Source organism: Zeugodacus cucurbitae, chromosome 2 (assembly GCF_028554725.1).
Source record: "Zeugodacus cucurbitae isolate PBARC_wt_2022May chromosome 2, idZeuCucr1.2, whole genome shotgun sequence".
In the NCBI taxonomy this organism is placed as follows: domain Eukaryota; kingdom Metazoa; phylum Arthropoda; class Insecta; order Diptera; family Tephritidae; genus Zeugodacus; species Zeugodacus cucurbitae.
This window is the reverse complement of record NC_071667.1, coordinates 52,610,096-52,623,851: the sequence shown is the minus strand read 5'-3', so window position 1 is coordinate 52,623,851 and position 13,756 is coordinate 52,610,096. Positions and strand designations below refer to the sequence as shown.

General features: G+C 35.0%; 1 protein-coding gene across 2 annotated transcripts in view; it reads left to right on the top strand.

The window, feature by feature from the left end:
• The window catches only part of LOC105213561 (dedicator of cytokinesis protein 3), a 77,874-nt gene extending 70,619 nt beyond the window's left edge, over positions 1 to 7,255 (top strand). The window contains exons 10-15 of one of the 2 annotated variants that reach the window (XM_011186474.3): positions 1,081 to 1,098; positions 1,507 to 1,713; positions 4,617 to 4,791; positions 4,871 to 5,092; positions 5,165 to 5,401; positions 5,480 to 7,255. In XM_011186474.3, the coding sequence (XP_011184776.2) occupies positions 1,081 to 1,098; positions 1,507 to 1,713; positions 4,617 to 4,791; positions 4,871 to 5,092; positions 5,165 to 5,401; positions 5,480 to 7,255 (2,635 nt within the window). The remainder of the gene's footprint in view (positions 1 to 1,080; positions 1,099 to 1,506; positions 1,714 to 4,616; positions 4,792 to 4,870; positions 5,093 to 5,164; positions 5,402 to 5,479) is intronic. The other variant, XM_011186475.3, reaches the window with a different exon arrangement.
• The last annotated feature ends 6,501 nt before the right edge of the window (positions 7,256 to 13,756 follow it).

Below are 13,756 nucleotides of genomic sequence, written 5' to 3'. Positions count from 1 at the left end.
TTAAAAACTATATCTCAGGAACTACTCGACCAATTTCAACGAAATTCAGTTCGTAATATTTCCTTGATATTTTAATGTTACCGATTAGAAATGGTCGAAATCGGTTCACAACCATGCCTTCTGTCCACATAACACAATTTTGAATTCAGTGACAATATCGGAACAAAACTTCTTTGGTCTTAAAAGCGCCGAAATCGGACTGTATTTTTCATCATTGCTTGTGGCTAATCTTGAGCCGAACATATATATCTGAAAATTTTCAGATATTCTAAATAAATTCAGAGAACCTATTACCTTATAATAGTTCCGCTCTGTCTCAAAATTTGCCAAAATCGAGTCAATACCTCCTCTAGCGCCCGACCTTATAATCGGATTTTCAAACTGCCTGTGGGCTGTATGCCTTAGTTATCGGTAAATATTATATATAAGATATCTTAGCAAAATTATAGCTTTCACAGTTGATTGCTGAAGGTACATCGAATTCACATAAACAGAATACAAAAGACGTATTATAAGAGTCGAAATAATGTTGAATAAGAAGTCACCTCATTTAAACCCGTAACACTTGCTCACAAACTAATTCTTTACCAAACCGCCTGACAAAGCTTTCGTCAAAAACTTGAATTCAGATTATAAAATTTACTCTAGTTCGGGATACCAAATTGACCAACTCGTCCTTAAAAAATGTATAGAGAGAATGCTTCTTACGAGTTTAACTTTATTAATGTAAATTGCTAAACAGTTCATATTCAAATCTCGGACTTTATGAAAAATCGAATATTCGTTATATAACATAACAATCTTATACGCATTTGAACTTTGCTCCAGCCTATTCCGCGCAGCTAAACTTATTTATATTGCTGTTGTGTATGTGTTTGTGTTTGTTTTTTGTTTTTAACTATTAATTTGTCTCTTTAAACAAATATATTGTATATATGTACGTAAACATATGCATATTTTATACTAATCATTATCATGTTAAATGTCTGTCCATCGCCTACAAATCGCCTATTAAACAAAAAAAAACATGTTAACTATGCATACAATTAATAAATTCAAAATGCAATCAACCAAACGAAGGGAGCATCTAAGCTTGGTGTAAGTGAAAAATATCAACTCATTCGCTGTCATCACTTTTTGTGTTTGATTATTGTAGTATATCTATCTATTATTTATGATTTGCTAACATTTCATTGTAAAATTCTGTCATAACATTTTGTAAAGTAGTAATGCTCAAAAAAACTAGAAGAGTTAAAGCAAAAAGTAATAAATTAATTAATATAAAAATTTGTCTACTAACGGTAAAATATATATGTATGTGTCTTGCTGATTAACTATACAATTTTAATAAAATTGTTATATTTTAATAAAAATAATAGCTTTAATCTCGTCGACTAACATTTTTGAAAATTTTACAAGTCTTTAAGTCATATTTACTATAAATTTTTTTATTGTTAAACATTTGTATTTAACTGTAAAAAAATAATGACATTACACTCTATTTAGCTTACTTGAGAAAGTACAATCGGAGAATCCCAATTGGAAAGATTCGGGTATTGCATTCATAGCGTCTGTGACTCGTTTATTGGAACGCCTGTTGGATTATCGCAGCGTTATGCAGGGCGAGGAGAATCGTGACAAGCGTATGTCCTGTACGGTGAACTTATTGAATTTCTATAAAAATGAGATCAATCGCAAGGAGATGTATTTAAGGTAAGTAAAAGTAAACGATATTTCGAAATATACCCTTTTTAAGACGCCAGATACCGTAGGTCTGAAACTTCGATTAAAGGTTAATTATATATAAAACAAGTAAGGAAAGGACAAGTTCGGGTGCAACCGAACATTTTATACTCTCCCAATTAACTGATGCTATTTTATTAACATAACACACAATTTCACTCATATATTCGGCATAAGGTCCAATAGAATAAAATCATCATATATAGTATAAATGAGCTGAGGTAATTCCTGAACCGATTTCACTAATTTTCACCACCAAAGTACACTATATCTATACCTAATTTTTCTAAGATATCTCACATATTAACCGATATATGCGGTATAAAGCCCACAGGAAGTTTGATAATTCGAATATAAGGTATATGGGAGCATGGGCGTCCGCAGAAAATGACTAAAAGGGGGCAAATCTATTTTTATTTTTTTAATTTAATAAAAGCCTTCTATTTTCTTCCGCGGATTTCGTGAGAACCTTATCAATAAATTGCTTGTCGTCATTTACGGCTCTTCTGTGTATGCTCAACAAAGAGTAATTAAAAAATAAAAAAAATCATACAGAACAAACCAATGACAGATGAACCAGGCAATATTTGAAGGTCGATCTCTGCTTTAGTTTTTGTTTTAAATACAGCTGGGTGAAGGTATGACAAAGCAAAAGCAGGATTATTTTGATCGGAAAAGCGATTTTCAAAAGCCATTATTAACGAGTCCAAATACGGAATGTAAATTGAAATCTTCAAAAATTCCACTACAGTCGTTGCTGGTTGATTGGCACGATAAACTTGACGGGCAACAATCCTTGGCAAGCTAATTTCAAAACCAAGTTGCAGGGCAATATTTGTAGCTTCGTCAAAATTGGATTTAAAAGTGCTGTCTGCTGTTTCTCTATCAGACTTGATTAATTGCACGATCCGTTTTATATGGTTAGCAATGGTAAGTATATCCAACTGCTTACTCTGGAACAAATTTGCTGTTGGCTCCAAGATTGCTGAATAGTGTGAAATGATGCACAGACAGACAACGAATGTACTTTTAGCTGCACAACTTATCAGCTCGAAAGCACTTTTCCTTGTTGCTGGTTTCCTTCAAGTGAAAATTTTTCTAAACCTTCTGTCATGGCCACAAAGTTATTTTTGAAAACACCTATGCTTTTATACTTTTGCGACCAACGAGTTTCACATAAAAGTGGCAAATTTGGGACATGTTTTCTCCTAAGTGGCGATTCCCGAAAAAATATAATTACCTCCTTAATAGTAGTTGTCGTGTTCCGAATTTCTGCAACGCTGTTCAAATCATTGATCACTAAATTTAGCTTATGAGAAGCACAATGGAAAAACAAAGCTTTTTTATAAAAATATTTCACAATTTTTTGCACTCCACCATCTTTGCCAGCCATTGTTGCACAACCATCATAACCCTGTCCGATGCATTTATTAGGATCCAAACCACAGCTTTTTAATGTTGATATTCGTAATCAGCGACCCCAAATTAACTAGAAAATGTATGTCGCACCCCAGTGTAATTTTACGTGTTGTGTAGTGTTATTATTAGAGTGATTGGCCGTCCAAAGCCGATGCCTTTTAGTTATTTTACGCAAGGAAATTTTCTTTATTCGCATTGTATACATTGTAATTATAATAATATTGAACAAAAAATTATTAAAAAATATGTATGTACTTTTGTATTTAAATTTGAAATAATTGTTTTCTCTCCCCCCCTGTGGTCGCCCATGTATGGGAGCTAGGGGTAGTTATGACCAGAATTTAACCAAGATTTAACGATTTTGGATACAGAGAGACACTATTATAAGAAAGAGATTCCCTTTGAATTAATTAAAAATCTGAGAGATTTACCGATATTTTCGATGAAAAAAAACGTTCGATATCCGGGGTCTTAAAAAGTTATAGCCCGATCTCGACAATTTTTCCACAAGTGAGGCCACAGCTCAAATGCAGTATTGGGAAGTAAGCGTGGTTGTGAACCGATTTCTGGGTGCCAAGAAAATATTATATACCAAATTTCATTCGAATCGGTCGAGTAGTTCCTGAGATATGATTTTTGACCCAGATATAGATTTAAGGGTTTGCGAGATATATACGAAAAACCTATTTGGGCGCGGGACAGTGGTCCGATTTCGCCCATTTTCAATAGCAACCCTCTCGTGGTCCCAAGGAACGTGTATACCAAGTTTCGTCAAGATATCTTAATTTGTACTCAAATTATCCGTTGCCCGGACGGACGGACAGACAGACATCCGGTCCTGATCATTTTGATATTAGGTTGGCAATATTCCGATTTTTTGGTCTTGCGCCGTTTCGTTCAATAATCTGTTTCCATCTAGACGATAACTTTTTGCGAATAATTCGGACAGCCACTTTTCACAAGCCTCTTTTGAGTTCAACTTTGCACCACCAAGGGCGTTCGCCATAGACAGGAACAGGTGGTAATGACTTGGAGCTATGTCTGGGCTATATGGTGAATGCGAAAAAACCTCCCATCGGAGCTCCCGTAGCTTCTGACGAGTCATCAACGAAGTGTGTGGTCTGGCGCTTTTTATAAAGCATTGAATAAAGAGCCAAAAAGCGGAAGGAAGATATTTGCCGAACTAATATATAACCCTATATCTAACTCCTTTAATTTTATGACTCACAAACACCCATTAAGTGAACAAAACTATAATACTCTCTTAGCAAATTTGTTGCGAGCGTATAAAATATTTTGAAATAAAATAATAATATTATGAATGAAAATAGGCGCTAAATACCGTAGGTCTGAACCTTTAATTAAAGGTTAATTATATTTGAAAATAAAATTTTAACTTTTAAGCTCAATATCATAAAATAAATCATATTTATCTAATATTTATTTCTTTACAGATATATCTACAAACTGCACGATTTGCACTTGCAAGCCGAAAACTATACCGAGGCCGGCTACACGCTCAAACTCTATGCTAACATGCTTAGTTGGGATCGTGAATCACTGTGCTTTGCGCCATGCGATAACACTGGCCAGCCAGAGTGGCAGCGCAAAGAGCGACTTTATCATGAGGTGAAATACCCAATATACCAATATACAATACCATTAGTTTCATATGGATTGTAACCCCCCCCCCCCCCTTTTTTTGCAGATTTTAAAATATTTCGACAAGGGCAAATGTTGGGAGAAGGGTATACCGTTATGCAAAGAATTGGCTGTGCTCTACGAAACACGTCGCTTCGACTATAATAAGCTCAGTGAGATACTTATATTGGAGGCGAAATTCTTTCAAAATATTTTGACACAATTGCGGCCGGAGCCGGAGTATTTCCGCGTTGGTTTCTATGGTCTGGGTTTTCCGCTATTTGTGCGGGTAAGTGTTTACTCTTCATGTCATCTTAGTAATTATATAGTAAACTAATATAATAATGTATTAAAATTGCAGAACAAACAGTTTGTCTATCGCGGTTTGGAGTACGAACGAATTGGCGCTTTCACACAACGCCTGCAAACCGAATTTCCTACAGCACAGATTTTGACCAACAACAGTCCACCGGACAACTCGATACTCACTGCACCGGAACAATATATACAGATTAGTAATGTACGACCAGTTGGTGATGCGCAGGCGTTGAAGACGGCAATGGTGCCGGTGCCTGAGAAAATTGCTAGATTCTATGAGGTGAGCATATTTTTAGCTTGATATACGAAATTGTTTTAAATTGCATATATAACTGTTATATTTCTTATTTTACACCAGGTCAACGACGTAACGCGCTTCATCTATGATCGCCCCATCTACAAGGGTCCAATTGATAAGGATAACGAATTCAAATCACTATGGATTGAACGCACAAAACTCGAAATATCGAATCCACTGCCGGGCATATTACGTTGGTTCGAGGTGAAACACAAGACAGTACATGAGATCACACCCGTGGAATTCGCCTGCGAGACCATGAATAATGTCGGCAAAGAATTGTGGGATCTGATTGTACAGTATCGCAGCGAACCGAAACGCAATATCAATCCATTCTCCATGCGTTTGCAGGGCATAATAGATGCCAATGTAATGGGCGGTATAAGTAAATATCAAGAGGCATTCTTCGCCGAGCAATTCCTGAAATCGCCACAAGGCCATGGGCAACAAGCAAATGTTCAGAAATTGAAAGCGCTTATATTGGAGCAAATACAAGTGCTGGAGCAAGCTTTGGAATTGCACGGCACACTGGCACCACAAGGCGTACAACCGCTGCACAATCGTCTGCTCGAACGCTTCTCACAGCTCAAGCAAAGTCTATCGGGACTAGGTCGTTTGAAGCGTCAACATTCGGAGAGCATAGTGAATACACCACTGCCACCACTACCTACGGAAAATCGCACTATGAGCCTGGGTAATCCCAACACAAATGCTGGATCCTCGAATTATTATGGTGTGTACGAGCATGATGACATTTATACCCGACCCGGTGACACGCTGCGTCCAGTTGAAACGGCAAATGCAATGCTTATAAATAATTCATATCAAATGCTGAGCAATGAGAGCATGAACACAGCGGAGATTACGCGTGACAAAGTGCCACCTGTGCCGAATCGTCCGCGTTCGCAGAACTTTATGGGTAGCACGGACGGGCCAGAGGTGCCGCCCAAACGTAATCCCAATCAGTTGGGTTCACCAAGCGCGCCACCACTACCACCGCGTGGCATAACACCCGACAAACGCGCCTCCAATCCGATTGCAATAAATGATTTCACGAGCAGCCAATACCCATCGCCTGGCACCATGCCACGACGTCCATTATCCGCACACCATCAACAGCAGCAGCAACAACAACAGCATGAGCACGGTCAAAAATATGCTGTGGTAGATATAAGTTTCGACGATCCCGAGGCGGATCAACCACCACATTCGCTAACGAGCGTCGGTGAGACGCAACAGTTGAATGTGGTCGGCTATGGTCCAAATGATTTTCGCGATTCCGGCATCTCAACGACAAGTTCACACGAGTTGAATAACTTGAATAACCTAAGCGAAGAGTCATCCAGCAATTCGTTGAGCACCGTGCATCACCGCGACCACTGTCGCATGGCATCGAATGGCAGTCTCGATAGCGCCTACACCATCAACACACCACTCAATATAAATCAACGTGAACACTCCGCGAATTCCTTCGATATCGAAGATTTACCAATGCCGCTGCCACCACCCATACCACCTAAATCATTGAATATTGTCGCCAACACAACGGATTCCTCGTCGCTCGAAGATCAGCACTCGCCAATACCCAAAGCAAGTCAAAATCAAAATCAAAATCAAAATCATACCACAATCAACAATCATGCACACTCACATCTACCAACGCATCCACATCATTTGCAACAACAAAATTGCAATCATAATCATAGCAATACGAATCGCCAAACGAACGGCATCAATACGCACAACGATAGTTATACGACACCTAAAACGCACGACGGCGGTGCCGAGAATGCTAACGCCGCCAAAGAAACCCATAATGATGGCGGCACTTTTTGAGTTGCAATATGTCGCTGCCATCAGCCGGTACTAAGACCTATTGCGCCGCTACCGCTGCCTTCGAGCACAACGACTGAGACCGAAACTGAGACTTCATCCACAACAACAACAACACAAACGCCTTCACCAACACCCACACCACCACCACCGCCGCCACCGCTGCCATTACTCCGCACACACACCCACACACAACACATTGCGCACGCAGCTGGCCAGACTTTACGCCGACGGCTATGCAAAATACAAATACCAAGTGTCAGTGCCAGCACAAACACAAGCGTGGCCGCCACCTCATTATCACTACCCACCAGCACAAATCCATTGCATGCATCAACGTCAACATATATGCATCAGCGCTACAATCATTATAACAGCATTCATTATTGTCACGACTGTCGCTCCTCACCGACGCCACCAACACCACCCCCACCACTACAGCAGTATCCAGCAATAACATCAACCTCTTCAGTAGTTGCGACTACCATAACTGAGCAGGCAGTGGTGCATGCATCTTCGTCCATGTCTTCACTGGTCACACCGCCACCGTTGCCACCATTATTACCGCTTCCCAAGCAGTTCACACCAATGGACAACACGTCTGCGCCTTTACTGGAACACTGTTCCTGCGGCTTGACATTCACCGTGGAACCGGAGCCGATCTACGAGTTGTCACCGCGTGCGGTACACTTTGAGTCACCCATACAGTCCACGCTCTACGGCAGCCAAAGCGTATATAGCAGCAGCAGTAATGTGTATGAGTACGAACAGTCGACAACGAACGATTCGAGCGAGGATTACGTGAGCAAAGCGCCAACCCAAACAACACACATTCATGCGCACTGCTGCCAACATGCGCGCAACAATGCGCATGCGCAAACTGAATTCGCCTACGAGCAGCGATGATGTTGTTGTTGATATTGGGGAGTAGCGCACATTATTCTGTTGTTGCAAATACAAATGTAACTCAGTTATATGCTATTTATTAAGCGATACCAAATTAAATTACGCCAAACGGCATTTAGATAATATACATACATACATACAAACATACCTACATATATGCAAATGAATTGGAATGTATTGAACATATGTTGTTGTAAGTCACTAAAGTTTAGCGCGTAACGTTTGTAGTTACTAGTTGCATAAGCGCGAAAAACTTTTACTAATATTGTATTTCAGCAGTAACGTATGAATAAAACATAACTGTAATTGCAATTGCAATTGTGTTCGAAAGTCGAAAATTTGTAAAATATCTATGTAACGTAATCCAAAGTCCTCTAAGTAAAAACACACACTTATACACATTAGCATTGGAATTTCGAAATGTTAAAGTAGTTAAGGATTATCTGATATTATTTTTTTGCCGTCTCAATTCACAAATAATATCACTTAGTTAGCTTAGTTAGGCACACTCTTGACACTATACGGCAAAATCGAGCTTTTTTCTGGGTATTGGACGAAACTATTTTTTTTTTCGGAATAAGTAAAGAAAAGTGCATTCTCCGATTTTCGTAGTTAACCTCCAAAATCGAAATATTTGCATTCGAAGTTCGAAACAAGACTTTTTAATACAATTTCAGTTGAACTTCCTTAACTCGAATCACCATAATCCACAAAAAAACTTCTAGTTAGAGAGACTTCGATTTATGGATTTTAGTATGAAATTTGACTTCTAATGCCAATTCAAGAATTCTAATTGTAGAGAACTTCGCGTTATAGAAGTTCGAGTTATAGAAGTTCAACTGTATTATTAACTACAAGATATAGCTGCTAAAAAATCCAAAAAAATAGATTACGTCAAGCTTATATGACAGATGTTATAAGGTGTTCAGTATTTTTCAATATATAAATTATTTAGTTTTTTCGAAGATTTTTTTAGTCAAAAATTTTATATACTATTAAATTAAAAGTTTTGTAGATTATATATATGTGACCTGGTCTACGGAAAGGGGGCTTAGGTGTCAAAAAATCAATTTTCACTTTTTTGTTTATTTTTATTTATACCAGGTCACATATGTATAACTTAAAAAAAAAAATAAAGTTTTTTCGAACTTCAAATTGAAATATTTCGATTTTTGGGGCTAACTTCGAAAATCGGAGAATTAAATTTTTGTCTATGACTCAATCTCCCGAATAAAAATTATTAAAAACAAAGGGTTGTCAACTTAGTGACAGCAGCATTTTTTTGCTGTTGCGAAGCTGTGTGTGAACTCATTAGCAGTTTTTATTTTTTTAAGTGGTTTTGCTTCAAAATAGTTTTAGAACACACTTCCCAGTCCTTTGTCCCTTATAAACACGAGTTCATTCCGTTACATCAGGCCAGTGCCTAAAAGACTGCTTTAGTCACTTACTTGTGTCGAACGCAATAAAATGTTTAAAAACAACGCCGAAGGTCCCACTCAAATAGTCGTATAACTTATAAAATCTTATTAAATAAAATTGTATAGTATTCCTTTTAAATGATTTCTGCGTTTATTTTATACTTTTTATAGGCCTTATTATTTTACGATTAACTTTAAATTAAATTTAAATTAACAAATAAGCTTATTTTACTAATTGTATACAGAAATGAATGTGAGATTAGTTTAATGTTAGTACTGCAATAACGATTTTATTTACAAAGCTTCAATAGTTTTGTCCGTAATAAAATTATGTTTTATATTCTAGTACAGTTTATCATAAAGATTAACAATTTTTTTAAGAATAGTTTATACATTTTAGTGCATGCAGCCAATTATGTGTTTTTATTACTATTTCAATTAATCATTCTTTATTTTGTATGGCTAAAAGGCAATTATATATATAACGGCTTAACATAATATTTCACAGAAAATGCTAGAACTTCTAATTATATAAATATTTCAATTATTTAGTATTTCCCACGTGTTGAAGCTACAACAGCCATATTTTTAAGGGCAAAGTGCAAAATAGAAATTGTTATACATTAAATTTTCGAAAAAAAAACTGTTTTTTAACACAATCAAACATATGTAAATATGGAAATGATATCAGTCTAAAAAAAATCAACTAAAAACTTGTTCTAACAACGGCCACTCTTGAGAGATTAGTGTCAAATCACTAAAAGCTAATATTATTATTATTTCATGTATTTAGCAGCAGTGATCTGAAAAATATTCACCAAAAGTTTAAAATAAATACAAAACCTCAGTTTTTTTAAATAGTTTATTTTTTTATTATTTGCAATAAATTTTAATAAAGCTTCCTATAAAAAGTAATTAAATTTGCAAAAGGTAATTGTATATGAAAATTGTAATGTTCAATTTATCTAATATGTATAATTAGCTGGAGTCAAAAATAATTATCGGTTTAAACTAAAAATAAATATTTTTTGTATGTTAAATCTATAACAAAATTTCGAGCCGATCAAAAATAATATACAAAATTGTTGAGCTTTTAATACACTTTCAGTAAATATATATAGCATTATTTTACTTTTATAATTTAATTCAGAGTGATTTAGAGCATAATTGTGAATAATTATTATCCAGTAAAATTTGAACTCTTTTCGGGTTTAGAATAACATTTTGTTAAAGGGAGCGTGATCAACGCACCTCAAACCGTGTAAAATTCTAAGAGATAGATTCAATTTAAAAATTGAAATGCTGGTTTCTCAAAACTCAATTTTTTATGTCGGTGTACACGATATCTCTAATGAATCGTTTGAAACAATGTTGTTCATATTTTGCACAAATCTTTAGAATAACATTATCTAGTTAATGAAAGTAGGATTTTTGATCTTGTTATTGCAACTTTTTTTCGAACCAATATATGACGAAAATTTTTCAAAAAAATGTTTTTATTTTTTAATACAAATGTTATTTTTTAAATACAAATATTTTTGGTTTATTGGTTGTAGACCAACCTATAATGAGTTATGATGTCCACGGCAAATGATGAGGATGACGAGACAAGTTAAAATCCGGATGTCTGTCTGTAGGTCTGTCTGTCCGTGCAACAGATAACTTGAGTACAAATTAAGATATCTTAACGAAACTTGGTACGCATGTTCCTTGGGACCGTGAGGAGGTTGGTATTGAAAATGGGCGAAATCAGTCCACTGCTCGCTCACAAAATTGCTAAAACCGAAATTAGGTACAAAAGATCGCACTAGGAAGGGGCATATCTGGATGTAATTTGTTTTGAAAAGTGGGCGTGGCCCGCCCCTAAGTAAGTTTTATGTGAATATGTCGCAAACCAATAAAGCTATATCAACCAAACTTTCTGCAGTCTTTTCTCTTACGTACTCCATTACACAATATAAAATCTTTTGTAAAGGGATAATAGCCACGCCCACCTCCCATACAAAGGTTAGTTTGAAAATTATTAAAAGTGCGTTAACTCACTAACGAAAAACGTCAGAAACACTAAATTTTACAGAAGAAATGACAGAAGGAAGCTGCACTCAGATTTTTTATTACCTCAACCCTCATACACTATATATGATGATTTTCGTTATTATATTGGACTTTATGCCGAATTTATGGGTAAAATTGTGTGTTATCTAAATAAAACTATATCAGTAAATTGCGAGAGTATAAAATGTAGCCTTTCCTTACTTGTTTTTTTTAAACACATCATGGGAGATAAGGTGCCAACGTTGAGTTTTCGGAATTCTTTAATAAAAATTTCACAAAATACATACTATTTAAATATGTAGTATGTATATTTGATTTGTTGAATTGTATATACAGTTGAACTTCCATAACTCGGACTTCTCTAACTCGAAGTTCTTCATAATTCAAACTATTGAATTGGCAATAGAAGTCAAAATTCATACAAATTTGCTTCCATAACTCGGGAGTCTCTCTAACTCGAAGTTTTTTTGATTTGATGATTCGAGTTAGAGAAGTTCCACCGTATTTAGAAAAAAATTGTAAAAACACCCTTGCTTAAACGTCTAAAACCCACCTAACCACTTGAATCTATTTGGAAATACTACATATGTACTCTTAGTCTTTCTTTGTGATGGTGGTTGTTGTTGTAGGCGAGATCAGTCCTCTGTAAATAAATCAGACTCTGACCACGTTACTTAGAATCAACTATCGAGGAACACGAACATTTTTACAAATATTTTTAAGCAAAAATATTATGTTAATTTAAACAAAATAAGCATATTTTTGAACAAACTTTCATAAAAAAAGCAAAAACATTACTTTTTGAAAATTACAAAAATTACTTCAGTTTCAATATTGTACTAAAACAAGTGAGTTACTAACGGCACATAACGGTGGTCAATAAACATGTTAAATGTATAAAAGTAATACACAACAACAAAAACACAAACACAAATCGGCGCTGTTTAAGAAAATTTAAACAAGAAAAAATATAATTATATACAGCTATGTACTAAAATTACCAAAAAATAAACACTCAACGAATATGGAAATATATAAAAAAACGAAATATTTTACTTATGACATTACATTTGACAAAGCAACACATATGCCGACATACTGACATGCATTAGACGCAAGAAATAACTAATCGAAGCAAAATATATACAAACTGCCATAGAATTGTGGAAAGCGAATTGAATTTTATATACATACTAAATACTAAATGCATACATATGTACATACATACATACTTCCAATTGATCTACATGGTTACATACAATTATACAACTAGCCTGTTGATATCGATGTGAATTGTGACATTTAGCTTAGAAACAGCAACAACAACCCAAAAAATAAAAGAAAATTACATGCATTTTACCTACATAAAATATGTGAAAATTAAAAGTTGTGAGCAAAGCAAATTATTGTGGTAACGAAATCAAAGTTCTTCTAACAATTAAGCCAAAAAAAAACAAAAATTAATTAATAATAATAAAAATAACATCAAAAAATGCTAAAAAAGCAGGTTGAAACGTAATCAAAACACCAATCAACACATTTTATATAATCAAACATAAAGTAAATACATATACATATATATATATATATTATACTACATACATATAATTATAAACAATTGAAAAATGACGAGAAAAAATCTTGTGAAGTCTGTATATAATATAATTGAATTGTGCATGCAAGTATATTTGTGTTCAATATACATATACATATGCAATTATATATATAATTGATTCGTCATGCCCTAATATTATAATATTATTGTAAATGCCACAAATTCCAATTTTCTCAAAATGTATGCGCACTTGACAATTTGTAATCTCAATATGTTTACCAAAAATGTTCTAAGCGAAATTTTTTAATATTTTTTATATCAATAAGTTTGCGAAACACGTTTTGAGATTCTTCTCACTGTTGTATTTTGTAAATTATTTACTTTCATTTGTTTGAGATTTCTATGTTTGCCAACTAGTCAGGAGCCTTCGTTATAAATAAAAAATGGTAATTATCTAGTTCTTTAAAATATTTTAAAGTTTATTTAGCTTAACTTTGTATGTAGTTATATCCACAAATTTAAATATAGTATAATCGAACGAAAAATTTGATTTTTTTTGGTACGGATGTG